General features: G+C 41.2%; 3 protein-coding genes across 7 annotated transcripts in view; 2 read left to right on the top strand and 1 right to left on the bottom strand.

Moving 5' to 3' along the window:
* Positions 1 to 816: 816 nt before the first annotated feature.
* On the bottom strand, positions 817 to 13,131 carry DNAAF1 (dynein axonemal assembly factor 1). 2 transcript variants are annotated; one of them, XM_068202784.1, is made up of 12 exons: positions 12,854 to 13,131; positions 11,597 to 11,732; positions 10,668 to 10,759; positions 9,603 to 9,824; positions 8,706 to 8,872; positions 8,331 to 8,452; positions 7,601 to 7,785; positions 6,871 to 7,128; positions 6,154 to 6,266; positions 3,409 to 3,477; positions 1,949 to 2,300; positions 817 to 1,663 (listed from the first exon to the last, which is right to left on the bottom strand). In XM_068202784.1, the coding sequence occupies exons 1-12, from the start codon at positions 12,990 to 12,992 to the stop codon at positions 1,566 to 1,568; spliced, it is 1,953 nt and encodes a 650-aa protein (XP_068058885.1). In that variant the 5' UTR covers positions 12,993 to 13,131; the 3' UTR covers positions 817 to 1,565. The 2 variants fall into 2 exon arrangements, with proteins under 2 accessions (XP_068058885.1, XP_068058888.1); XM_068202787.1 differs by having other exon boundaries at positions 1,949 to 2,297.
* On the top strand, positions 13,092 to 21,412 carry HSDL1 (hydroxysteroid dehydrogenase like 1). Of its 3 annotated transcripts, none has more exons than XM_068202800.1 (5): positions 13,092 to 13,245; positions 14,147 to 14,379; positions 15,014 to 15,459; positions 17,326 to 17,553; positions 18,436 to 18,718. In XM_068202800.1, exons 2-5 carry the CDS (start codon positions 14,160 to 14,162, stop codon positions 18,535 to 18,537), a joined length of 996 nt encoding a protein of 331 aa, XP_068058901.1. In that variant the 5' UTR covers positions 13,092 to 13,245; positions 14,147 to 14,159; the 3' UTR covers positions 18,538 to 18,718. The 3 variants fall into 3 exon arrangements, with proteins under 3 accessions (XP_068058901.1, XP_068058900.1, XP_068058899.1); XM_068202799.1 differs by lacking the exon at positions 13,092 to 13,245 and adding an exon at positions 13,743 to 13,828; XM_068202798.1 differs by lacking the exons at positions 13,092 to 13,245; positions 18,436 to 18,718 and adding an exon at positions 21,101 to 21,412.
* Positions 21,407 to 27,791, top strand: part of MBTPS1 (membrane bound transcription factor peptidase, site 1) — a 22,253-nt gene continuing 15,868 nt past the window's right edge. For both annotated transcript variants that reach the window (XM_068202781.1, XM_068202780.1), the window contains exons 1-8: positions 21,407 to 21,593; positions 22,728 to 22,985; positions 23,408 to 23,611; positions 23,977 to 24,087; positions 25,344 to 25,453; positions 25,830 to 25,946; positions 26,870 to 26,937; positions 27,495 to 27,597. In XM_068202781.1, the coding sequence (XP_068058882.1) occupies positions 21,407 to 21,593; positions 22,728 to 22,985; positions 23,408 to 23,611; positions 23,977 to 24,087; positions 25,344 to 25,453; positions 25,830 to 25,946; positions 26,870 to 26,937; positions 27,495 to 27,597 (1,158 nt within the window). The remainder of the gene's footprint in view (positions 21,594 to 22,727; positions 22,986 to 23,407; positions 23,612 to 23,976; positions 24,088 to 25,343; positions 25,454 to 25,829; positions 25,947 to 26,869; positions 26,938 to 27,494; positions 27,598 to 27,791) is intronic.

The raw sequence follows: 27,791 nt of genomic DNA, 5'->3' as shown, positions 1-27,791 counted from the left end.
TCTGTCACTTACTACCTTTATCCTTCCCAAGTCCTCAGTGACAAGTGAAGATTGCTTCTAAGCATTCAGATTCCCTTGTGAGGGCCTGTGGGTGGGTTGTGGTCACTGTGTGAACACATGGGGCTGGGGAGACCTCCCATGTAAAATGTGGCCAAGTAAACACAGCTTGGAAAGCTGCTGAATTCTTCAAACTAAAATGCCACTCAGGGTGGATATAGCTGGTAAAATCAGGATCACAGTAAAAGAATCTACAGTTCTTGAAACTATGTGCTGCTTTTCCCCCCCCCTCATTTGTCCTGTTTTTCTTGCTTTCGGTGATAACAGAGCTCAAACTTCACTCTTGGAATTATTTTTTTAAACATTTTGTTTGCAAACATAATGTGATCCTTTCTGCTTACTTGTTTTTAGTGTAGTAAGTGGATACCAGGACAGACACCAAAACACAGCATGGAAAATGCAAAAACCAAAGTCCTAAAAATAGTCCTTATCCAGCTTTTTGTCAGAAAAGGAAGCAGCTACATTTTTAGGATGGAGCTCATACAGGTAGGTGGCAGCATTCGCAGCTTTCTGAAGAGCAGATTCCAGCTCCAGTGTTTTCAGATAACCCTGTGCTCCACAGGCCCTTGGCTTACTCCCACCCTGTCCTGGAGGCCAAGACTTTTGCCAGCATGTTTTGACTTGTGCAAAGTGGAAAATGGATGAAATTTCAAGCAATTGTGTTACCCTTTCTGAGGGCTTTCACAATTTTGTGTTACTGTGAGGTCTGGTTCTCTTGCCACTAGATGGCACCTAAGCCCAGGTGATAGGAAATACACCTTTTCAACAAGCCCACAGTAATATTTTATTTATTTAAATGTGCACACCTAGAAGAACTGTTAAATTCTATTTATTACAAATTATTAGAGATGTATAGAAATATGAAAAAAGACATTCATCTAAACTTGGCTATACTCAAAATCCACATCCTGAGACACATCTCAATGAAAAACAATAGAAGCAGCAGATATAAGTGTATGTTTCATTACAGCATTACAGATGCCCTAAAAGGTAAAACCAGACTTTTTGTGCATGGATGCTACTTATGCATCTTTTAAGGCATAAACAATCATAATGTCAAGGAATATTAGATCAGTAAAATATCCCATCCAGAAGCAATCCCCATTTTCTATTGGAGTCCATCTGCTATGATGTGCTCTGGTATGGACTTAAAATATCAAACAGCAAATGAAAATATATGTGTTTACAAATAGAATTTTTATTTAGTCAAATGACAGACACTGAATTATGCTTGAAACTCCATCTGTAATGAAACTATGATATATTAACATGTAACTAAGGCATTTCTAGAATGATGCAAAGGCACAACACAAGACTGAAATTTCACCCCAAAACAGTAGTTTTCAAAGTAGTGACCAGGCAGCTGCCCTGAGGAGCTTGGAGCCAAGGGCAGTGAGTTTTGATATCACAGTGTTATGTCAGTTTTAACAAATGGTCCATTGCCAGCCTCCATATTTTGGGAATATTTCCACACTGTGCTCCAGATTTGGTCTGGTTTTTCAAAGTGATTAATCCAATCCACTCTCATCATCTTTGTCACCTTGTGCTTTATGAGGACATCCTTCCTCCTCAGCCAGGCCCTGTGCTTCTCTATCACTGCCATTCCCTGTAAAAAGCACAAAAGCAAAGAGCAAATGAAACTCACTCGTGATCTTTAATACTGAAAGAAGAAATATAGAGCCCAATTTTTAGAACCATTTAAATGAAAATCAGTAAGAAATTCTCTGTAGAAAAAGAAAACATTCGAATTCCAAATTTATTAGGATTCCCACATAAATGAAAGGAAGAGGTGATTGTAACTAACAACCTTCAACAGGAGCTGAACAGATCCTTAGTGTGTCTGTGCCAAACCCTGTTTTCTCTGTGATTAATAATGTCACTGTAATCTTACCATCCTCTTCCCACAAGCTTGGGGCATCTGGTTGATGACAGACTGGTGACAACAGCAGATGATCCTTGGGGTCAGTGATTACCTCTTGTATCAAGGGTTTCAAAGGGGCTACCTCTTTATCTTTGATCTCCAGGTATCCTTCTGAATTATCAGGCTCTGTAAAGAAGCTTTTGAGAAGGGGTCTTAAGTACTCCTTTTTATGCTCTTTATGATTCTGACATACATTTGAAAAAATTGCTGTTGGAACTTCTTCTACTGAATTCTCAAGCATGCTTTTATTGTTTTCCTCTAATGCAGAACTGCTGTCATTTGTCACTTCAGAAATTATTTCAATCTTTGGGCGATAGTCCTGCTGTAAAGGTAGAAATGTAATTGAAAAATTATTCTTAGAAAAGCAAAAGGATAGGTAAATATCTCTTGGAGCCATGTAACAGTTATCAGCTTTAATGTGCTGTTCTCATAAAATATATAGAATATATGCTTCACCCATAGCTCTGCTGCTTTGTGAATGAATCTTAGGTTAGCAATTTCTCAGGCATCACCAATGAACTGACCATAAACTAATTAACAGTTCATAAAAAGAGCAGTGTGTGGGCTCTGTTCTAATATTTTACTCCAAAAAGAGGAATGTGACCATCATCTTCATCTGCATCAGCTGATAACTGAGCAGCCTTTGGAGCAGGACAGCTGCTAACACATTTTCCTTCCCTAATCCTCTTTCCTTGCCTTCTTTAAATTTTTTTTTTTAATTGGTGGCTTTGTTGGCCAAGACATTTTGCAACCCTGTTATGAGTCTGTGATCAAAGGGCAAATCAATTCCATGCCTTATGCTGACTGTAGGAACAGTTGGCATTATCTTGGAAAGACTTGTAAGAGCATGTACTGTACCAGCCTCTGTCTCCAGCAAGGCCAGTATGATTCTGTGATAAGCATGAAAATCAAAACTGTGCTTTTAAACTTTGTTGTCTTCTTTTTTTTCTTCTATTTCTTCTTACAGGCTTGTGCCTAAAAGATTAGTTTGAGCAAAGCAAAACTGTAAGGTGGACAAGGACGGGCCTGCAGTAGAGAGGAGGAGTTTCAATTTCTCTGTGATTTCAGTGAGTTGAAAAGTCAGATTTTATTCATCAGCAGGCAATTTGCACCATATTAATACTGGTATAGTATAATCTTTAGTATAACACTACATCCTATTAAGAAATTAAACTTATGTAACTGTTGCATTACTGATCATAAGTTTTTATTCTATTTTTGCTAGACAAGAATATAAAAAAAGTCAGATTTAAACAAAGGAAGATTTACATGTAGATATGAACTGCTGAAACCATCCATTTTAGTTTGTAAATTCATAAGTGATTGCATCTCCCAAATGAGCATTTCACAACTTTGATTATCCTCAATTTGCAAAACCTTTGTAAATGTATTTAGGGAAGTTTCATTAATGGAATTAATGAAAATGTTACCTTTTGAACAAAGATGTCCTCTTCTGGGGCAAACTCACTTATATCTACATCTTCTAAATCAGGCAGTTCCTGAAAACAATCACAGATCAATAATCAGTGGGAAGAGCTACTGTAACCCATGGAAAATGACATCTCTGGCTCATTGCACAACTTCTTCAAAGCAGTGCTCATCAGGGTGTGAGGCCACAGCCAGCAGGACACCCCTGCCATCCCCTCACAGGCACAGTTTGCTGTTAAGCACATGTAAGAAAGAGAACATTCACGTCTCTAGAAATAGCAAATGGGAAAGCTATAGCCCCAGTGTCAGACTGAATGCTGTTTTTTACTATGCTGTATGATTATGAAGGAAAACAGGATAAAGAATAAGGCATTACCAGGATTTTAAAAGCAAACACGGTTTATTCTCTTAGCTGTTTCCTGTCTATTCAATAGATTAATCCCAACTGCAATCCATCTCTATGGGCAAGTGCCAAATCCAGACCTGCAGTCTTCCTGAAACTGCATATCAAGTAAACTCTGTTAACCTAAATACACCTAATAAACCAATATTTTACTGTGAATGCCTCATAATTAAGACACAGAACTGCAAACTTGCTGAGAACTGTTTTTCCTCAGACAGGTCTGATAATTTCAGCTTTCCACTAGAAAATATCTCAGACACCTATCATTTGCTGACATGAAAGGAAACAAAGAAGGTGGGAATGCAAAATCACAGGTAGAAACTAATACCTTTTTGCCATTTTTTTCTGTAGCTCAATACTGGGATAAGCATCTCCTTTTGTTTTTAGATATTTTTAGCACTTAATGACTTTATAGCAGGCTGCTTGGCATGGTAGCATCAGGAACATCTATACTGTCTTTTGTGGTGAAGATTATTACACAATTAAAATCAAGAAAGGAAACTTCTCCTTTCTGATATGGTTGCAGCTAATGCAGCATGTCCTGAAGTCACAAAGTTTTATAAAAATTGCATTAAAAATGTACAAATTAAGATCTGAGACTAATGTGGAGTTTGATGTCAATAGGGAGATGAACTAGCTCTTAGTCTTGTTTCAGTAATTTCAGGTGCATTTGCAGATTAACTATGAGTTAACTCAGTCTGGGCATGTGGGAATGTGGTTCCCACACTGCCAAGGCATGTGCAGCAACAGAAGCTTGTTTCTGCATGACACAGGGATGTCATAACCACCCATTGCAAATCCTCCTCCACTCTTCTCCCTTATATTCCCCCTGAGACCATCTAGAGACTCAGGATATGAATAAAGGCAGTGGTGCTGCTCCAGAGCCTCTCACCGTTGGCATCTTCCTAGCCATTCCCTGCTATGTCAGCACTAAGATTCTTTGGAATATCTGCCATAGGGTAAGTACTGGAGGCTGTTGGGAGAGGCTCTTTCTATTACTGAATGTTGTTGGAGAACAACTAGCATAGAACACTGATATGTGCATTAGTGTGTGATTTGGGTTTGGTTTTCCTTCTGTAGAATTAAAATAGTCCCACTTTTTACAACTCTAAAACCCCACAGATGTCTGCTTAAGAGTTACTTTTATACTGCCCTGAAGTTTGTGCACAGGATCTTCCTTTGGTGCTGTAGAGCATCAAGGGAAAAACAAACACTGAATCAAGGAGATCTTCACATTGTGGCTACCTTCAGTGTCACTACATATTTAAAACCTTTACTTCAGACACTGCAAGATCTACTTTTAAGAATAATATCGTGCATACTTTAACTGCTGCCGATTCTGTCAACTACCTCTTTTAAACCTATGATTAAAACCACCTAAAGAGGAGGGAGCAACAAACTCTTTAGTGAAGCAGTGGGCTGAGCCCTTCAATAACAACATGGAATTTTTGCCTGGGAAATTAAAAGCATGGCAGAGATATGAGGCTTTTCTGCCTGTAGTTAACAATGGCACTACAGGGTATCACAGAGAGTATTAAGTGCTCTGGGAAGTCATAAGCTCAGAAACTTTTATTGATGATTATATCATAGTCTCACACTGTCAGTTTATCAGCAGTGTCCTAATTAGGACATGTTGAACAATTCTCCTTTGAAGTGAGGTTGTATTTTTCAGTGGTATCTATGTCCTCCCCATGGTTAAATGTGGTAAACATGTTTAAATATTGCATCAGATGGACATTTTAGATAATAGAAAACCATACTACAAATGTAAATCACTTCTTATATATCTGAATAATGTACATTCTGCTCTTCCTGGAAACAGACATCAGAGTTCTATTTTGAGAATTAATGTATAGTACCTAATACTGCTGGGTAACATTTACAATGATGGGGGTGCTATTTCTTCCCTATGGTTCTTCTGCAATAGTCCACATTTTCAACTGTGTATTTCATTTGAGTTTTGATTAAGAGGACAAATGTGTCTACTGGATTCTTTTCACTGTAATTTCTGTTTTTAAATGAGAGCCTCATTAGCTTCTCCACAGAAATCACAAAGATAGAAGGTCAACTTTAGGTGATTTACAGGACAAAAGGATTTATAGGATAAAAAATTTAAGGACAAAATAAACTTCAGAAGCATTCTTCATAAATGCTCCAATGGAGAGAATACCCCTGCAGCTTTACTTTTTGGGTTTTTCTTTCTTTCTTTCTTTTTATTTTTCCTAACAGTAGACTTTTCTTTAAAACCTGTCCATACAGTTTTATTAGCCAGAATGTTACAAGAATTACCTTGGGAGGACCATACACACATGTGAACTTCTCAAAGTCTGAATCCAATACATACATCAAGAGAAAGTGCTGCCAGTGTCTCCAATTTGATCTGTTCAATTTCAGCATATTCCTCCTCCCTCGCAGGAAGCACAGTCTGGTCAGTAGCTGCCTCCTGTCCTGGCAGATCTACAGAATAATCAATAGTCAGTTGCAGAGAACCAGCTGAATAAAAGATGTCTACATTGCAAGCACTGCAGAACCAGACTGCTGGGGACTGACCACCACTGCAGAATTCACAGCTCAATCCAATGCGTTTTTTCTCTGTTATTTTCTGGGTCTCTCTTCTTTGTATAAATTAATATTTGCATTTTGCAATAACGTGTTCCACAAATCTATAATAGCAATTATCCATGTCTGAAGGTACAAAACCATCTCTAGAGTGACGACCAGCCTCTGTTGGCAGACAGACTGCCCAGTTTATGTGGGAGCAGGGGAAGTCTGTGAACTCTCCTGGCCGTTCACTAAACCTGGCATGTTTGAGAGGTGGAGTTCCACCTTTAAGTTGCAGAAGTTGCAGGTTAAGCCTTCAGAAATTTACTATTTATTGTATTTAAAGAATATTTTGCGGAGCATTGCTTTATTTCACCTAGTCACTGGAAATCTAATGGAATGTTTTTATGTATGAATTAGTTGGCTTGAGCCACAGGAGAGGCAGTGCTCTACTAAGACAGAGGTTGGCTCATCACCTCTGCATGCTCAGTTTGGTTTGGCTCTTCACTGTGTACGTTACCATCTGCCTCCTTGTTGAAATTTGCACATTTGTAAGAGTCTGGTTCCTGTGCATCCTCTTGAACTTCATCAGGCATATTTCCAGATGTGAAATCTCTGCTATCTCCTCTATTTGGTAGAAGTGTTACCACTTCATCACAAACATCAAAACCCTCATTTTTAAATTTCTCAGTCTTTTCTTGAGCTTCTTCTTCTGATCTATTTGAAGCTTCTGATGTATTAGAATTTCCATCACCATCTTTTGAATTGGCAGGTGCTCCTACAGAAGAAATAATTCCATTAAAATTGATGAGCTATTCTACCACTGCTCATTTTAAATTTCCAAACACTACTACAATGGGCTAGAATATGCATCAAAAGCTCCTACTTTGAGCAGCTATCCATGGATGACTAGTCCTCCCAAGACTGCAGCAATGCTGTTTTCCCATCTCAACTCCTCAGCAAACTTAAGTTCCCCAGAAAAAAAAATCACCTAGAGAAAATGCTTAAATAATAAATGTTTGGTATTTCTAATACTTTGAAAAGGGTCACAAGGGACTACATATTTAAATACGTCCTTGAGGATTTCAATGGATCAGCAACAAATGCTGTGTACCCTCTCCTTTGTGTAATCCACTTACTTGAAAAAAAAGTTTTTAGTTGTTAGTCAATCCAAAGATGTATCAGATATAGACTCCTCTGCACATTCAAATTGAAGTGGTCACAGACATCTTCCAAAACAGTAAACAAACCTTCTTGGGTATCTGTTGCAACTCCTTCCATGCAGTTTTGTCTCCTCTTTTCCTGTGCTCTTTGCCTAATTGCCGCTAACGCATCAATGCTATTTTGGATTTTTTTTCTCTCTCTGGTTTCCCATTTTTCCCTTTCTGCTTTTTCAGCTTCAAGCCCTCCAACAGCCCAGGCTTCTGCACAAGCTCTAATGAAAACACAAAAGCTCGCTGTAGTACAGCTATAAAAGCCCACCTTTGCAATGAAAGAGAAATTTAAAAGTTTGCAACAGCACAAAATGCAAGAGAATGCACAGCTGCAAGAGAAAAAAGCAGATAGCAGTGACAATCCCTTATGCAACAGGGATGTTGTTTATCTAACAAAAGATGTGTTTAAATGTGTTTATCTGACAAAAGAAATAGAAATATCCAAAGGCAGAGATTGGTCTGATCTTGGCTCAGCTGTTCCAGATACCTTCTCAGTTTCTGTTGAAATCAGGATCTGCCTCTGATCTACAGACATGGTGTGAGACAATTCTGTTCAAGAATTATTTTGTGAAAAAATACATTGTTTTTTTCTAGGTATGTTAGATTTAGAATTCTGTAATACAATACTCTTCTCCTCAAAGTCATCCACCTTCAATAAATTATTCTGGTCAACCTTCCTTCCATGACAGTATTGACAAAAAATGGATGAGTGATTGTTAACATTTGATTCTTATTGCTGTGTAAAGAAGATGGCTGTGTTTCTTACCTATCCTTTGGGAAAACTGGTCTGTCATCCAGATATGTCAGCTGTTTTAGTCGAACAATGAGTGTTTTTCTATAGTTAGCAATTTTCTTTATCAACTCATTTCCCATCAAATTCAGCACATGCTAGAGAAACAAGGGAAACAATTTTTAAGCTTGAGTAGCAAAAACCCCAGCCTGGATATGAACTTGCTCTGTCATTTCAAAAGCAAGAAATGAATAAGACATCCAAGGTGTTACAGGTGATCTACCAGAAACAAAATAATGTTTAATAACATTTCTTTTAGACTGATACCTACTGTGCACTGAAGTACCCAGCAAAGCCACTTGATGGGGTTCACCCACACACAACACAAACCCTCAGCTATTTTTGACTTACCAGATTGGGCATGGTCTCCAGAATAGCTACAATACTCGGATCACTTAGATTGTTGTGGGAAAGATCAAGAACAGAAATACTTGGGCATTCCTGCAAGTGCTGGATGTCTTCCACTGTTCGTAACTTATTGTGAGCGATCTGCAGAGTCTGCAGGACTTTCAGACAAGCTGCCAGACAAGAACAGTACAATGAAAGGAAAGGTAAGAGTTGTCACTTCACAGAGGGTTTTTTGAGCAGGTAAAAAACTGCATTGTCAAACTAATAGTTTATACTGAATTTGGAGCTTTTTTCCTGAAGTTGTTATTCTGCTATATATACTTTTTGGCTAGGCCTCCAAAGCTGCTTTTTTCACCCCAGGGAAAAATAGGTGCTTAGTTTTAGGATGGTAGTTGTTTTTAATTCACATTTCAAACTAATTAGTTACACGAAAGTAAGAGCTTGTGTTACAATATTCTCCAATGTATGCAGGTAGTAATATACAGAAATAGTTTTTTATTTTCTGCTGAAGACAGAATCAATCTTTTAGCTGATATAAAAGATTTGGTAATTGTGTCTGCAACTGCCAAAGCACATCTTAACTGTAAACTAAATGGTGAAAACTGGATTGTCAGCCTGTCTGCAACACAGATAAATATCGAGATGGTATTAAGAAGTGAGGAAAAATGACTTAATTATCCTAGGTATCCATGTGAAAGTAGTTTCTGTGTATTTTCTGTTTCTCAACATAGGTTTTATTCCTCCACAGAAGCCCTGTAGGCTTTGGTATGGATATTGTGCAAGATTCTAACGCAAATAAAAAAAATCTCTTGAAACTAGTGCCACTAACAAAAGCTTAGTCAGAGCTTAGGAAATACGGGCTTGCCAGAGGCTAAAACCTGTTGCAGAAAAAGTTCTTACAGAGATTCTCAATGGTCCTAATGTAGTTGTTACTGATATTGAGGGAATCCAGATTTTGTAAGGGTTCAAGATTTTCAATTTTCTCAATTAAATTGAGTTGCAAGTAGAGGCAACGCAACTCTGTCTGAGCCTCCAAATTCTCAATTTTTCTTAAGCCATTGCATTGCAGCCACAAACACTTCAGTCCAGTATATTCTCCAAGATTCTCCAGCCGGTCAAATCCTACAGAGAAAAAAAAGATGTTTTAAAATGAAATGGCATTGGCTGAAAAGGGCTCTTTGGATGAGAAAATTCCATTAAACCAGAGCTGCTGAAACAGCCTGAGAGAACACTGGTGCTGAAATTACTGCAATATTTCCACTGAATTCATGGTACTGTTTCTGGCCCATAAAGGGCAAAACCAGCTTGGTACCTGTTCTGGTCTGTATCTCAGCAGCCCTTTAGATGCTCAATAATACATAGCAAAGAACCAAGGCTGAATGTAGAAGGTAGCATATCCTATTTATATGGAGGAATTCTTAGGCTAACTTGGGCCAGGTAAGTGCATCATGCAAAAAACCTGCTCAGAGATCACCAGAGGATAAGTAATGTTCATTCTAACATTTTTTTTTTTGTTTCAGTAGTATTTGCAAACATGCAGCAAGTATTTATTGTTTATTTTCCTCTTGACCATTTTTACTTGGCAGTAAAAAAGTACCAAAAGCTGGAAAAAGCTCTTTATACAAACAATTTAAGGAGAAATACATATGTTTTCCTCTGAGAGCAACCCAGGCCAGTATTTTAATTTACATTTCTCAGAGGCTCCTGTTTCAGTGAAAGAAACCAAAAATATGTCCCTTGATTCCTACTGATCCTTTGGATGGCTCCACAAAATGAGTTAGATATACAGTTTACTTTTCCACCTTCATATTGACACATTTTGACTCCCAAATCCAGTATTACATAAAATTGTGCTTCTCATTTAGAAGAATGACTAGATACCTTACTTCAGTGAGCCATGAAGTAGATTGTCTGCTAAAATGCTACTTAGAATGATCAAGCTAGGCAGTCATGTCCACATCTTACCTTTATAGTGCAAGTACAGTGTATCATTTAAGTACGGAGTCCAGTATAATTTCTGCTGTTTACAGATGTCTAGCAGAATCTTTTTTGTCATCCTAAAATAGGACAGGAAGCAGAAGCAAAATAAAAAATGTATTTCAGTGTACATTCTGAGATCTTTGGTTTCCTTACAGATTCCATGGCAACACAACAATTCTTTCATGCAAGAGAAACAGCTACAGCTTTCAAAATAATATTCCAAATTAAAAAAAAAAAAAAAAAAAAAAAGGCTGGGTTTTTTTAGTGTGGCTTTTCATTTCTATCTTTGAAGTGAGTTACCAGGCCCTTCTGCGAAAAAAAAGAGGGTTCACAGGAAAACAGGCAGGGAATTAGAGAGTCCATCTTCTTGGAAAAGGGCAGCATGATTTTATGTTAGCTTCTGGTTCCAATGTTAGCTTCCTCTCCAATTCTTTCCCCTGTTCCTCATTGCTTTGGTACAGGACCTTTGGTGGCAGAGCCAAAATGCAACATTTTTCTCAGGCTAGGAAAATCAATAGTTATCAACCCAACATTTTATTGAGATGCTGACTCCAAAACAGCACTCAAGAAAGTTTTTATATACAGCTGTTGGTTGGCTGGGAATGCCACTAGGAATTAAGTGAATGCTTTCTCTGAACTGATGCAGAGAAATGGTTACGTCTACTGGCACATGACTTCCACGGGAGTTTGCACAATTTTCTCCAGATCATTAAGTGACTTCATCATGTGGTCAGAATGTAGTTTGCTACAGTGGCCACAAAACCCAAACATCTGTCCAGATGCTGGAAATAGCACTAATACCTGATTTATCCACTATTCTCGAATTCGTCTTCAAAATTGTTCTCCAGAACTGAGATGAACACACAGAATAGCAAAACTCCTGATGATGCCAACACATCCACAAACAATATTACCTTACACAGCCTCTCTTTTTTCCTGTCCTTTGACTGGATGAGCTGGTTCCAGACTTCTGATCAATACCTGATTTTTGTTCATTCTGTTGATCTGCACTGGACGTACAGTTGACTTCTTTCTCCTGAGTTTTAACAGCTTTTTAAATAAGAAAATGAATTGTAATTTAACAGCAAGGGTGGGGAAAATGTGTCATGTTGCCAATTACTTCAGAGAAATATTGAAGAGCACTTGAATATAAATTTCAAGAAAAGAGTGTTTTAACCAAGATTTCTGCTGAGATTTTTAAAGAAACTTAACTTTTTTACACAGCATCATAAAACAAATAGTAGTGATTGAAATCTGCATAATTTTTTTTTAAATCTGGAAGTCAGAGAGTACCCATTATTCTTAATATTCTTATAATGTACAATCACAATAAAGTACTGACACCAATGTTCTTACGGTGCTAGACATTTAATATGTATTACATTTAATTAACACCAATTTGAGATTACTGTAAAGAGACTTCAGCAATGATGTATCAGTCACCCCAAGCACTGTTAGTCTTGCTCTTCTACAAATGCACCCTTTTGGACTCCTTGGAAGATGTCTTTTACACTGCCTTTGCTTGATTGCACTTTCAGTATTTGTCTCTTCAGATACTTGCCCTGAACCTTCTACTTGCACTTGTAGTTCATACATTTAAAGAGAAAGTGCAAGCAAGATGACTGTACCAGCTTACTTAAACATGACTGTAATTAAAACACAATAACCAGACATAGTAACACAAGAGGCAATGTACTGATACTGATGCACAGGAAGCTCCACCTGAACATAGGGAAGAACTTTACTGTGCGAGTGACCATGCGCTGGAACTGTTTGCCCGGAGAGGCGTGGTGTCCCTCACTGGGGATGTTCCAGAGCCATCCGGACACCATCCTGTGCCCTGTGCTCTGGGATGGCGCTGCTTGAGCAGGGAGCTCGGTCCAATGACCCGCTGTGGACCCTAAACCATCCTGGGACTCCTGTGATTTAGAGGTCAGGTTGGCTGTGTGATTGCAACACTGGAAGAAGTACTTCTGCGGCAACAGGGAAGAAAAGAAATGGGAAAGGAACAAAAGACCACAGGAAGACAGCAATCGAATATACGTCAGTTATTTCAGGATTTCCAGTGACTGTGCTGGCACAAAGCACACACTCGTATCTGCATCCAGACGAGTGCGAACAGCCGCGATGTGCAGGCTTTGTGTGCTGGCGAGCGAGCCGGAGGGGCTCACCTGAGCTCACAGCGCTGCCCTCACGCTCCGTGTGGGCACCTCCGCTCCCGGTGTCGCCCCACGGCACCTCCGACGCCTCAGGCGCCGGGACGTCCCCTCTGCGGCCGCTGTCCGGGTCTCCAGCGGGCGCCGCCTGCATTCTAACACCCTCGAGCCGGCGTGGGGTTTACGCTCTGCCTTTTTCAGACAAAATGTCCGCAGGCGTTAGTCGGCGGCAGGCGAGGGACGGAGCGGATCCCGAGCCCCGGCCGCTGCCTCAGCCGTAGCCATGGCGACGCCGCGCGCAGCCCCACAAGGCCCCGCGGCCGCTCCCGGCGGCCCCGCGCAGCGCAGGCGGCGGCGGGCGCGGGCAGCGCGGCGGGCGGAGAGCCCGGCCCGGCACGGCCCCGCGGGTGAGGCGCCGCCGGGTCAGGGCTGCGGCGGGGGTGGGCTCCGTCCGGGACAGTCCGGGCCAGGGGCCGGGGCCGGGGCCGGGGCCGGGGCCGGGGCCGGGGCCGGGCGAGGGGCCGAGGCGTCGGGCCAGCTCGCTGGGGCTGGGCGAGGGGCCGAGGCGTCGGGCCAGCTCGCTGGGGCTGCGCGGGGAGGGCGCGACCGCAGCCCGCTGTCCCGCCCTGGGTGAGGGGCGGGCGGGGTGTGGCGGTGCCGGGCGGCACAGCGGGCCTGCCGAGGAGAGGGCGGATTTGTGCTGGTTTAAAAAACATTTTAACTAGTAAAAGCCGTGTGGACGAATTTGTGCTTTTTAAAAAACATTTCAAGTAGTAAAAGCCGCGTGAGGCACAGCAAGCGCGGTGTGCCTGATGCGCTGCACCGTGCCGTGGTTCAAGGACAGTGGCAGGTGCGGTGCTTTTGACTGCCCTGCTGATTGCCGTGCTGTCTCTGAGCCTGCTTTGTCTCTCATGTAGCTTTTTGTCCTTGAAAGAGCCCGTTGTTTCTTTGTTTCTCAGGTCTCCCGTGCTGGTTATCCTTGTCTCTCTTGTAGGTGGTTTTTCATCTTCCAACATTGGCTTTCACCTGTTCAGCTTCTGCTTCAATTGTTTTATTTACAGAATTGTTGATCATTGTTGTTGCAGGATAACTGATTACCCTAGGAAAAGGGCTTAAACAGTACCTAAACCAGTGAGGTTGATGGTAGGTGACGTGCAAATTTTAGCACACTGACTTGTGGGTTTTCTGCATCAAAATAGTGCTCAAACTGTAAAATGCTGCATCTCAAAGGTGCAGTCTGAAGAGTTTACATGGCCCAAGAGGCAATTGTAATTGCATGTGTTTGTGTTTTTGTTTTTTTTTTTTCAGGCTTGTGATCACCATGGCTGCAGTGGATCGATTCTCCCTCTTGTACAGAGAAATCAGTCGCTCCTGCAGTTTCTATGTAGAAGCCCTGGCTATTGTTGGAGCTTGGTACACAGTCAGAAAGTGTGTGTCTCTGGCGTTGGACACTTACAGCGCGCTCAGGCTGCACGTGATCCCAAAGCTGACTGGGAATATTGATCTCGTCAAGAAGTACGGGAAGTGGGCTGTGGTCACGGGTAAGAGATGAAGAGGTGAATTTCCTTGTGTTTATGTAACATACTGTGTGAGTACTGTAAAACTTGGTGGCTTGTGGCGATGGGTGAGCTTTATATCACAGGCTGGAGCCTGTATTGTCTCTGGTTGCAGGTTAATCTTCCTGAGCCGTGGCTGTTATTCATTGCCTTTATAAATTAATTCCTCAGGAGATGGGGAGATGGGCAAGCAAAGTGAGTTGACTGACTGCTGAGAAAGAATCACAGCAATTGTTGCCCAAATTTGCAAGGTACCTCTTGATCACCTGCAAGTGTAGACAGAGATGTAGACAAGATCCTCTTTTTGCTATGGGGTGTTCATTTGTGCCCTAGTTCTTCAGCAAGGTTTGAGTCCTGTACCTCTGACATCCCTGCCTTTCATTAAGGTTCTTCTTTGAGCTCTCTCTTGTTGTCATAGAAAATATAAAACTTTTATGAGGGGAATGGCAGAAGGTGGTTGACAGTGTTGTCTTTACTGTTGTGTCTTTGAATTCAATATATTTAGTGCCACATGATCTCAGAAAAAGGAATAAAGCTATAATTGAAAGAACTGTCAAAATAGAAGGCTAGTGCTGCTCTGTTTTTCACTTGTGTGTTCTATTGGTGTTTTCACTTGCAGGTAGCACAGATGGTATTGGGAAGGCTTATGCTGAAGAGCTGGCAAAGCATGGTGTCAACATCATCTTAGTCAGCCGAAACAAAGAGAAGCTGGAGGCTGTATCCAGGAGCATATCTGAAACCTATAAAGTGGAAACAGATTTCATAGTAGCTGATTTCAGCAAGGGGCGTGAGCTTTACCCAGCCATTAAGGAGGCTCTGAAAGACAGAGAAATTGGGATTTTGGTGAATAATGTAGGAATATTTTATGCCTACACAGACTATTTTACTAATCTGTCTGAGGATGTGCTATGGGACTTGATCCATGTAAATATTGCTTCTGCTACCATGATGACACATATTGTGCTGCCAGGCATGGTAAAGAAGAAGAAAGGGGCAATTGTGAACCTTTCTTCAGCAGTCTGTTGTCATCCAACACCAATGTTGACAGTCTATGGAGCCTCTAAAGTAAGTTGGGCTGTAGTGTTAAATGGCATGCACTGTAAACACATTCAGCAAGGATGTCAAAATACATGCATGTTTTCTAGGGATTTGTTTAAATTTTGGAGGTGAATGATACATGTATTATGCAGTAAACTCTTCATCCTCACCAGTGCTGGGCTTTGAACCAAAGTTAGTGCCTTTGGATTTTGTGTGAAGTGTGGCATAACAGTCATTCTAGGAGAAATGCTGCCTTTCTCAGATGTACAAAGCAGAGAGGCAATTCTGTGGGCCCCATTGAAAAGATCAAGGATTTCATCTCTCTCTTCTTCAGCTGGACTGTGCACATACCTCAAGTCTCTTGCATACCAGTATTTGGTAGCAAAAAGGGCTATACTTATGCTCAAGCCACCACTGTGACATGGAGTGTGGCCAAATCAAGCTGCTGCTTCATGTAATACCAAGGAGTGTTGTGGCATATTTGGGGACAAGTGAAAGGAACTCCCCCATAATTGTCCTTCCTGAAGGGATCCAAGCAGTAATGAATAGGATTGGGCAGCTGGGTGATGCTGGAAGTATGAATGCTCATGGTGGATTTACACTGCATGACATGCTGCTGAATCCACAGGAGCAGTGGAAGGATCTCACCTAGATCCAGTGTCTAAACACAAGGGTTTATTGCTCCCAGCTGTCCATGGCTGCCTTCTGTTGTAGCCTTGCTCCTGACATAGCTCTTTTATTATCTTTGGCCTGGAGCAAAACCAGCTCTTACTACCCCAAGGTGTAAAACTCCTTGCAGACTTCCTTCAGTGTGGAAACTGGCTTACAAATACTGTTTCTGTGCAGAATATCTGCCCCTTTGGTTATGCTAAGTGTATGTAGAGCTACACTCTGAATTAAAACAATTAAAAGGCTTGAATGAGAAAGAAGAATCACAAATGTACCAAAGTTTCTTGATTTAACTGAGATAATCCAAATGCTAGATGAGCAATCCAGCTTTAAGCCTGGACTCAGAACATGTAAGTGAGAAGAAGCTGCTGTAACATCCTAAGCCTCTTTGTGTAGTAACAATTAATAATGCTTGAAGTGGTTGCTTCAATTTTCCTAAAGCAGCTGTAAGAGAATTTGTACGAGATGCTTTCCCAACAAACTGTTGGGAAAACCTTTTGCAGGGCTGCTTGGAAGAAGCAATATATCTGCTCACAAGCTGAGTCTAAAATGCTCTTTCTTGGTGAGAACTGCCTGTGTGGCACAGCAGTAGCTTCAGCAGGGAAGGCATCAGTGTTGCTGCCCTGATAAGACTGAGCCAGGCTCATGTTTCAGTCTGATTCCAGCAGTCCCAGTTATCAGCCTTGTGCTTTTCTTGTTCTGTCGAAGTAGAATGAGCTAAAGGAGGTAATGCAGATAAACATTACCGAATCTTTTTGCCTAACAGAGTCCCAGGAATTAACTAACCTGGCTTCTGGAGAAGACAGTTGAATGCAAAATCCACCTGTAAATGTATTAAAGAATGGGACTTTATTTTTTTCTTCTGACAGTAGCAGGTAGAACTGTCTGTAGAGTGTCCTTGCAATGCCCCCAGACCAGATAAGGTGTTTGTTTTAGATGAAATAAATGTTTTTGTATTATTTTTAGGCAGAAATTGTCAAATTGTGATAAGCAGTCACTTTGTCCTGCAAATTATTGTACCGTGGCAGCTTTATAGCAATTAACAACACAGAGAAATATTGATAATACTTCAGAAAATCATATTTTTATACAATTTATTAATATTTATTGAGCTGGTCCATAAATATGTTAAAACTTTTCTGTAATTTTAATAAAACTTTGCCCTGAGATTTCATTGTTTAAAAAAAAATTTTAAAAAGTGTCTTTCTGCTTTTGTTTTTCTAGAGCTACTTGGACTATTTCAGTAGAGCACTGCATTATGAATATGCCTCTAAAGGAATTTTTGTTCAGAGTCTAACACCATTTGTAACTACTACAAAAATGGTAGCATTCAGCAGCTCTATATCAAAGAGATCGATCTTTTTTCCTACTGCTGAAGAATATGCAAGTCATGCTATTTCTACTCTTGGGTTATCCGTAAGGACCACTGGTTGCTGGAAGCATGCAATACAGGTAATGGAATTAATTAAACTATTTCATCTCTGTCAGTAGAAGTAAATCAGCTGTTTACTTTCTCAGGAGTCTGAATGAAAATTGCTCTTTATGAAAAAGCCTAATATATCTCATTAGACTTTAAGGCATTGTGCCATATTTTCTCACTAGTTCTGCTTTATAAACTTATGTTTGGGCATGCTTATTTTTAAGATCAGAGAGTGAATCCAATTCTCCCTTGAAGCGCACAGCAGAAATGGGAAAGAGACAACTTTTTACTGAAAAGCAGAGTATCTCATTTCTCTTGAGGTGTTGCTGACTGTGCAAGTGTTTCACTGTCTTCTGTAAATAGAAATGGCTTTTCTCAGTCTTAATATATTGAGCATATTTGTGCTTTGGGGAAGAGTGTGTAGGGAGGATGGAATAATAGCAGGAAAAGACCTGTATTTTCCTCCATTTGTTAGGGTTTTGATTTCTGGGGCAGACTGTTTTATGCACATTGGTCACATCTCATGTATCCTACCTAGTGGCTTCCTTATAGCATTGGGTTGACTAGATGGAAATGAAAAAGAGGGGATTAGTCCAAAAGGAATAAAAGAGGATGCATTCTGGCAAAACGTGGCAGTTAATGGAAGTGGACAGAATTGCTGTTGTGAACTTAACCAAATCAGGATTCGGTATTTACTTGCAGAACTTAGCTGCTCAGCTGTGGCTGCTACATGTGAACAACTGAGTATGTGTGCTTCAAGGGGTAGAATTTAAGACTTAGATGATGATATTCACAAACTTTTTGCCTTGCTTTAGTAGTGATTTGAGAAACTGTTTATTTTAATGGAATGTATCTTAATCTGTCCCTTTCTGTAATTTTTTTCTGTTTTCTTGTCTCCCTGTGCCTCTCCACAGTTTACGCTGGGCGAGTGCCTGCCTGAGTGGATGTGGGCATGGTTTGCACTGTATTTGAGCAGAATTCTACGCAAGCAAGCTTTGGCAGCCAAAGCGAAATAGGAGTAGCTCGATGTCCCACAAGACAGTTTTCATCAGAGTGCTGCAAAAATGTTTAATGAACCTTGGAGGACTTAATGTAACTTATCCACACCTTGTTAAGGAAGCTACATAACCTAGACAACAGAAGTCTGGATCCTCTCTGTATCCTTGTATTAAATACCTCCTCTGCTGCTTTCCTTTATGACAGAGTACTGATGTTCTTGATGTGAATCTCTATTCACTTTCTCATTGAGATAATTGGGCAGGAGCAGGTACAGTGTTATTTCTGTCAGTGAGTGACAGTCCCTCACATAGTGCTACATGATGTCCATTTGTGATGTTGAGAGAATTTGAGACTCGTCCAACTCCATCAGAAACAGGACCCCAGAAAAATCAAGCCATTTGAAACGACAGCTATGAAGTTGCGAAGATGGGGAAGAGCTGGTGGGGTACCAGGGTCAGGGACCCATGACAGGGGTCTGCCCACAGCTGACACCAGCCTCAGCTGGCCCTCAAAGCAGTTGTGCGGGATAAAACTTGTGTTGCCAACAACGCCTTCCGCTCGCTGGCAAAGGGGCTTTAAACCCATACATTTAACTGGGGTAAGGGCTCAAATGCAGCGTGATGGCGGAGCGGCCGCCGTGCCCCTCGGGCCGCCGCTGCCGGCGCCGTTCCGGTGGATAACGGGACCCCGCGCGCCTCCTCCCCCTCAGGCTCCCCGGCCCGCGCCTGCGCAGCGCGGCCGCGGGGCTCTCGCGAGAGCGCGGCGGTAAACAGCGCTCAAGATGGCGGCGGGCCGGCCGGCGGCGCGGTGAGCACGGGGCGGGCGGGGCGGGCCGGGAGCGCCGCGGCTCCCTCAGGCTCTGGGGCGCGGGCGGGACGGCGCTCGCCGCCCCTCGTCTCCGGGGCTGTCTCGCCCGCCGCCGCGGCGTGGAGCGCTCCCCGCCGGCTGTCACTTCACCTCCGCCCTGCCCGGGCCGGGAGCGGCGGCGCTGCCCCGCACGGTGCCCGGCCGCGCTCCCTGCGGCTTTAGTCCGGCCGGGGCGGTACCGAGCCCGGGCTCGCTGCGCTCGCTCGTGGTACTGGCAGAGCTCCCCGGACGGGACGGTGCCGCTGCACTGCAGCCGGGGATCCTTACGGCGTGCCCAGCCCACGGGATGGGGGCCCTCGCTTGGGCAGGGGCAGGGAGTGACTCCGAGCGTAGCTCTTTTCGGGCCGGGGCAAGTTGGCAAGTGGGAGTGCTGTCCTGCGCCTCACGGTGTGGGTGTTAAAACAGAGTAAACCTCTGGGCCTGCTGATCCTTTGCTCTTCGTATCCATCGTACGTCGTTATCGTGCTTGCATACAACCTGTTATTAGCCACAAGGGTGTTTATTTTGCTCATTTGTGTGGTTGTTTTATTTTATTGCTATAGGGGTTATTAACCGATGAAGCGATAAGGCAGGCGGAGCTTAGCCAAGGCCAGAAGTCAGTGCACTGTAACTATATTGAGTTAGGAATGACGGGGAAACTTTATAACTGCTAACAGGCAGTTCCCAGTCTGTCATAGTGTTGTCAGTCAAAAGAAAATAGAGGTAATTTCTGTCCTTATTACAAGGAAATACTTGATAATGGTAAATAAAGGAAAATGAAGTAACAGCTGTTGCTTTCAGACTCGATTCATCTGTTGTGCTGTGAGGTCAGCCCATCATTCCCCTAAATCAGGTGAATCTCCTAATAAAGCCCCTATTTTCCAGTCCTGGTCACAGCTGCAATATACACTTCTGTTCTTCTCCAGGTGCTGTGACAAACCAGACATAAATGTTTCTCTTTTCTTTTCTTTTAATGGCCTTGTATCTCTCAGTGGCTGGTTGTATGTTTGGAATTCAGGAGAATACTAGCGTTGCAGTTTTTCTTGAGTGTATGATGCACTTTGGAACATAAGGGGAGGAGGCTGTCCCTCCATGTGGAAAACACTTTCAACTCCTTCTGTTAACTTCACATGCTGTTATCAGCTCTTATTTCCTCAGGTGCCCATGTTTTTAGTAACACGCACCCTGGCTCAAAAAAATTTTGAAAGACTTTTCTCATGTAGATTTCAAGCACAGTCACTGCAGCTTTGCCTCTTCTGGTATCTTTTGTCCTTACCTGGTTTTGGCATAGAGTTTGAATCTGACCCACCTTGAGTAAAATAAAGTTCTGTGCGTTATTTCTATTTGCCATGTTTCTGATTGGAAAAAAAAAAGCATGCTTTTTTAAGTGTCCACGGACACTTTTATCATGTTAGTATTTTATTTTTCACTTTTTCCCTGCCGTGGGACTTGCATGTAAGTTTTAGCTCTTTGCTGTACATCAGGAAGTGTGGTTGAGTTTGGTGGTCACTGTTGCCTGTTCTCTTGTCAGGTTAATGCCTGAGTGCTCTGGTCTGAACAAGGGAAAAAACTTCAGTGTTGGTGAAAAATTGTAAATGAAATATGAGGAACTTTTTTCCCTGTTATTTCTAAAACAAACTTCCAAAGGTGTCTTTTTTAAAATGATTTTCAGACTATACAGTTGCACAAATTATTAATGCGTCTAATTATTTTCTATATTGCCCTGCCTTACAGGTTGCCTTGCAATCAGTTTTGCTAATTCTTCTAGGGAGTTAACTTTGCCATCAGAAATGGAGTACAGGACTGAGCTGCCACATCCTGAGTGATTGAATCATTTAATGCAAAATGGAGAAGAAGCGGAGAAAGAAATGAGCCTGTTCACTAGGCTTGACCTGAAAAGACCATGAAATCTCTACTTATTTTGGATCCAGCTTTCAGAATATCCAGTTGATCAGCACAGTGAAAGCAACGTTTACTGAAACAAAAATGAACTAGTTTATAAAGAAGAAAATTGTGATTTGAATATATGGAATTTTTGGGATGAAACCATTTTCTTCTATGACCATGAAGTTTGCAAACATCTGGCTTGTTCTGTTTGTTATTTTACTCTGTGGCAAAAAACACTTTGGTACCAGAGTAGGGAATTCCTCTCATGAGGCTCACATATGTCCTGGATGTTCTCGTCTTACTTTGAAAGTGGAGTTCACTTCGACGGTCGTGGAGCATGGTAATAAAGAGTTAAGCAGTAAAAAAAAAAAAAAAATTACATGTTATAGTCATGTGTATGTTACTGATTTGTGGTGTTTGTGCAATTGTAACACTCAGGGTTTCTGCAGCAACATGACATGATATGTAGAAACATTTAGCATCATCTGTTAAATTCCCTATATTGGAAAAGAGGAGCACTTTTTCAAAGGTTCTTTGTTTAGCTGGAGACAGTGTTCCAACGAGAGAAGGGAGAGGGAAATCCAGAGGATTTGAAAAGTGAAAATGGAGTGGGAAGGCTCAGGTGGGCAAGAGTGGTGTGTTTAGTAGCTTTTTGTTTTGACCTGGCCAGTCAAAACAGTGGTATGCTTGCGGCTCTTTTATAAAATGTAACCACACAGATGGGCCTTGAAGGGGAGAGAAAAGTAAGAAGTCTCTGTGGATTTGTTAAAGAAAATGTTTGGAAGTGATACTTGCCTGGAGAAATGGCAGATAATAGTGAAGAGAGCAGGTGAAAGGCAGAGTGAGGCAGATGCTGCTGCTGGGATGGCAGAGGACAGCAGTAGGACACCTGCATCCATGTGTTGCCTCAGGAACCTGCAGTACTCCCGCAGCGAAGCTGTGCTGTGCCTGGGTGCAGGAGGGTGGCAGAAGTGGCATTCCTGTGCACAGCTGGCCACTGAGCGTGGTGGTGTGAGCTGGAGCTGAGCCTGCTGACAGATCACTGGTGCAGATCAGGGACTGGGCTGTTGAGTCTGTTTTCTGAGGTTGTCATAGTTGGTTTCAGTAATTTGCACTAAATCTCAGTATCATGTAGAGTCTTTGAACTACTCCTGTCCAGAAACACACTGAATTGGCATATCAGTTTGTAAAAATAAATCTGTGCCCTCACTCCTTCTCCTCTCACGACATTTTGCCTTTCCCTCATATTTACAATCCCACCTTCCTTTCAAAGGCTTTTGTCATATTTCTTATGTTTCCAACACCCTCACCCCTTTACATAGTGCAGAAATAAATTGCAAACTTGTAAAAGCATCAGAAAAGGGCCCCAAATTGTGATTATTTGTTCTGCGTAAAGAAGAATTCAGACTGCAATGTGAATTTATGCATTAGCTGCTTAAACACCAGTTCTGATAAAGTTGTGCTCTTGTTCCAGAGTATATTGTGGCTTTTAATGGATACTTCACAGCTAAAGCTCGAAGTAAATTTATTTCAAGTGCATTAAAAAGTAGTGAAATTGAGAACTGGAGGATTGTACCTCGCAACAACCCGGCCAGTGACTATCCGAGCGATTTTGAAGTTATTCAGATCAACGAGAAGCAGAAGGATGGAGTCCTCACTCTGGAAGATCACCCAAACATCAAGCGTGTGACACCTCAGAGAAAGGTCTTTCGGTCACTCAAGTATTCAGAGTGTAAGTTATTTTCTGTGTGGCTGCATGGGATCTGCCTTGGAAAAGTGTTCTTAGCCTTATTTCAGACCATCAGCTTAGCATTACACAAATGAGAACTGCCCTGCAGTTTTTCTTTAACAGAAATCTCTTCTTTTGGTTATAAATTTACAAGGGTCTTGTCATACATTTGCCGAAGCATGCTGTATTTCCATCTGCAACATAGAAACGTTTCTTTTGCAGCAGTCACTTACCTGAGAATAGGGACCTCTGTATCTGTAGTAGGTAAACAAGCAGCTTTTACTGATGTTGATTAGAGAAATTCAGTACTCAATAATCTAAAACTTTTTTTGTAACACTATGATGTCTCAAGTTTCCATAAGAATCAAGTCTATTATGGTTTTCCTCATGCTGTTTTTAATTTTCTTCATCCTAATTCTACACAGCTGATCCAGTGCTGCACTGCAATGAAACCAGGTGGACTCAGAAGTGGCAGTCATCACGCCCCTTGAGAAGAGCAAGTCTTTCTTTGGGTTCTGGCTTCTGGCATGCCACAGGCCGGCACTCGAGCAGGCGCTTGCTGAGAGCCATCCCTCGCCAGGTTGCTCAGACCTTGCAGGCAGATGTCCTCTGGCAGATGGGTTACACAGGTGTGCTTTTGCTTGTTGCCTGAGAACAATAACCTTCTTAGAAAAACAAGTGAAGTGTAAGGAGAGGCTAATTGACTTGTGTGTATTAACCTCTCACTGGCTGCCAGGTTGCAAAGACTGAGAAATAATTTGGTTTGGAATGCAATGTATATTTATGGAGTGCTTGTTTGTGTGTGCATACTTTAGGGGAAGTTGGTCATGTTTATGATCTTTGACTGAATTTCTGAAATGGAATATGAATTTATTACCTATAGCTGACTTGAATTGTAAATTGCTTACTACATTAAACAAAAGTTATCTTTTAACTTGATAGAATAGAGTTGATATGGAGCTGAATCAGAAAAAGCAATGTTTTTTCTTAATAGGTGCTGGTGTGAGAGTAGCAGTGTTTGACACTGGTCTGAGTGAGAAACATCCACATTTCAAAAATGTAAAGGAGAGAACAAACTGGACTAATGAGAGAACCTTGGATGACGGTAAGTTACAGTGCAGTTTTCCAACTATTCCTGACACTGGTGTGTTTTGTGCTTGCTGCTGTGCTGCTAACATCTGTTAAAACTGTGTATCTTGATATTTAAAGCTTAATTTTGCAGTGTCCCAGGCACTTTGTACTCATACCAAATTCAGCAGGGGCTGTTAAGGTTCCAGAGATTCCAAAAGGGTGGTGCATAAGTGTCTTTGGATTCATATGTGACACTTCATCATAGCCGTTGAAAAATGTCAGGGCAAAAAGTTACTGTGCACCTGTGAATACATTGCCAGACACGGTGGCATTTAGAGCAAACCCAACAAAGGTGTTTTCTTTCCTACTCCTTTTCATGTTGCTGTTTCACAGTGGTACATGTTTCCAAACTGATGAGAGACAGCAATTTCCTTTCTTACTGTGTAGTTCTAAACTGATCAGAGTTTGGCACCTTCCTGTAAAGTTTTTCTATTCTGTGTAACTGAACCTTTCATTTTCTACCCTATGTTTGTATTCGGTTTTCGTATGTTGACCCTGACTTGCCCTGACCGTGTGCTTTCACAGATTATTAACTTCATACAGTTTGGGTCAGTGAGTCAGTTGGCCACTGACTCTCCCTAGAGTTCAAGGCAGATGCTTGTATTGCTCAGTCTTGTGTGCACTTCCATAGTTTTGTTTTCATAGTAATTACTTTACATTGCAGCGCCTGCTTTTGGACAGCTCTTTCTGTAAGTTCTGTGCCCAGAGGGTTGCTGGACAGGCAGATTTGGAGTACAAAAATGTAATGTGTGCAGTCCAATATAGCAAAATCTTAAGTATTTTTTGAGGAGAGGGGGAAAAAAAAGTGTTTTCTTGTCTCATTACTCATGCTTAACAAAATTTAGTTATTGCAGACTCAGGATAAAAATCCTTTAAGAAGTCTGCATTAAAATACATTGACTTTGAAATTAGCTGCATTTTCCAAAATACTGTTTTTTTTGTCATGATTTCATTGGTAGCAATCAGAAGTAGATGGACTTGAGAATTAATCACCCAAGTTTCATCAGCTGTATGTCTGGCTACAATGTGCTGCAAATTCTGTCCCCACTGAACCTGGTAGCAAAATGTGGTTTAAAAAGACTAGAACTGAACCCAGCACAAGTGGTTTGTTGTAAAGTCTGTTAAATTTATGTCATTTTTGCTATAGGTGATGTTCAGCAGTAAAAATTCTTGGCAATGGAATTTTTTGTGTTCTGATGTGTTATTTTGTTTCCTTCTCATGCCTGATAGGTTTAGGCCATGGGACTTTTGTAGCAGGTGTGATAGCCAGCATGAGGGAATGCCAGGGATTTGCTCCAAATGCTGAACTGCACATTTTCAGAGTGTTCACCAATAATCAGGTAGCTATTTTATATGTGTTTGAATTCCTGCCTTTTCAGGTTAATGCTGTAATAATCCTTTCCTGTGGAAGTATTGCATGCACTCATAAATGTAGACATTGATAAGTGGAAAGGATACAGCTTCCTATTTATAAAATACTTACTATAACATTTCTGTCAGTTTCCAAATCTGGTATGTTTTTCAGAAATAGGATATGGTAGTCTTACCTGTATAATGGAGCAGTTACTCAAATGTACTCAGTGCTAGAAATTTAAGACCATTGTCACTTTTTTTGCTCTATTTTGATGTTGTTTTTCCTCTGTCTAAAGTCTGCATTGTCATGAAATCACAGATTTTTTTTTTTAATGGTAACTTTTTCCCCTCTTTCTTACATAGGTCTCATATACATCTTGGTTTCTGGATGCTTTTAATTATGCAATTTTAAAGAAGATAGATGTACTGAATCTAAGTATTGGTGGGCCAGACTTCATGGATCATCCATTTGTTGACAAAGTTAGTATGAGAGAATTAAGTGGGCATAATGTTTGTGTATCTCAAACAAATGCTGGACTTGCAGAGCTAGTGTGTCTTGTTTATGTCTGCTCCTGCTGACAGTTTCTGTGTTTTATTTGTGTAACATAAATTTTGTACAGTGTACAGGCTTTTAGGAATGTGTATAAGGAATGAGTTAAAACAACCCCAAGCACAACCCAGATGTTCACAGAGTTATGGAAAATGCCCTTTAACAAAATGCTTGGTAATATGCTAGAAGATGACTCCCAAGCAGACAACTGAAAGGACCTTTAATATGAGACACTTAACTGAAATCAACTCTTGGGTTTGTTTTTTTTTTTTTTTTAATCTCTGCATGGTTAATTAATTTAATGGTAAAAAAGTGCAGGTAGTTGATTCAGCTGTATGCCAAGAGATTTGGTTCAGGTTAAGATGGAATTAGTTTTTTGTCTTTGTAAATGTCATAGTTCCCTGAATGTTTGGCCTGACCTTCCAAAAGAACTAAGTGAATCACTTCACTTTTCAACTGAAGGATATAGTTGTTCTTTGTAAAGGCCTGTTAAGGGGCTTGAAGCGTATAAATTATTCCTTGTTTTTTTTATTACAACCTGCATTGAAATTTAGTTTAACAGTGACTTCACTGTACTCCCCAGAGCACTACTGGAGGGGATTCACAATAGCTACTTGACTTTGTCATCTGCAGTGCTTTGTTACAGACAAGAGTTTTTCCTTGGGTGTAAGAAGATTCTGTCAGCAGTGTTGCTGTCAGAGCTGGTTATTGCTAAAATCATCTTAGGAAAGTTCAGAGCTTAATACTGGGTGTACAGTGAGGTGTATCTTGTAAGGCTCAGAAAGAAGTTATGTCTGTTAGAAAAGTCTCTTTTTTGGTGGCAGAGCCTTATTGTAAACATTGTTTTTTGTAGGTTTGGGAGCTGACTGCCAACAATGTCATCATGGTCTCTGCTATTGGCAACGATGGCCCTTTATATGGGTGAGTGTCAGCAACCGCTTCAAAGGGAGCTGGCTGTGGTGTTCTGTGGGTTTGGAAGTCGTTGTGCTTGGTCAGGAAGTTTTCTCTCCTTTTTTTCTCTCTAATCTTAGAAAGTGATCCAAGTTAAACTCTTTCCCCTGTCCTTATTACTTGCATTTTGTGAAGTATTTAACTAAATGTTTTTCATTGAAACAGTGGAAAGTCAGCAAAAGAAGAATGGCAGTGCTTCCAGCTGACATTTCTCTCTTAGTGTGAGCAGACAGCTTTTGGTACTGATCTTGGATTTAAGGAATATAGAAAGGATCAACCCAGAACAATTTACGGTGTATTTCTAAAATAAATGCCTAAGAATAGATTTTGTTTTGTCTTCAGGGTACATAGTTTGATAGTTACTGAGTTAGTAACTGCCTGATAAGCTGCTGTCACCTGTGAAGTATAAGTATGTGACAAAAATCTGATGGCAGCACTTCTGTTACCAGCATAAACTTATGACTGTATCTTGGTTTTTTGGGTATTGTTTTAATTTTTTTATATTCCTGTCTCCCAACTTATTCTAGGACTCTCAATAATCCTGCTGACCAGATGGATGTGATTGGAGTAGGTGGCATTGACTTTGAAGATAATATAGCTCGCTTTTCATCTAGGGGAATGACCACTTGGGTAAGATATTTTCATGATGGCTGCTCACATTCACAGTCAAATTAAGGGCCTTGGAAGGACAACCTTTTCTGAGTGGGCAGTCCTCTGTAGATGTGTGTTGGGGAAAAGATTTCATCACAGATCAGAATAGCTAGAAATTGTAAGTCTTTAAGCAAGAAGCTTAATGTTCCTTTCAGGGTTTCTCATTATTAGTC

The sequence above is a fragment of the Anomalospiza imberbis genome, chromosome 12 (genome assembly GCF_031753505.1).
Source record: "Anomalospiza imberbis isolate Cuckoo-Finch-1a 21T00152 chromosome 12, ASM3175350v1, whole genome shotgun sequence".
In the NCBI taxonomy this organism is placed as follows: Eukaryota; Metazoa; Chordata; class Aves; order Passeriformes; family Viduidae; genus Anomalospiza; species Anomalospiza imberbis.
This window is presented reverse-complemented; position numbering and strand designations above follow the sequence as displayed.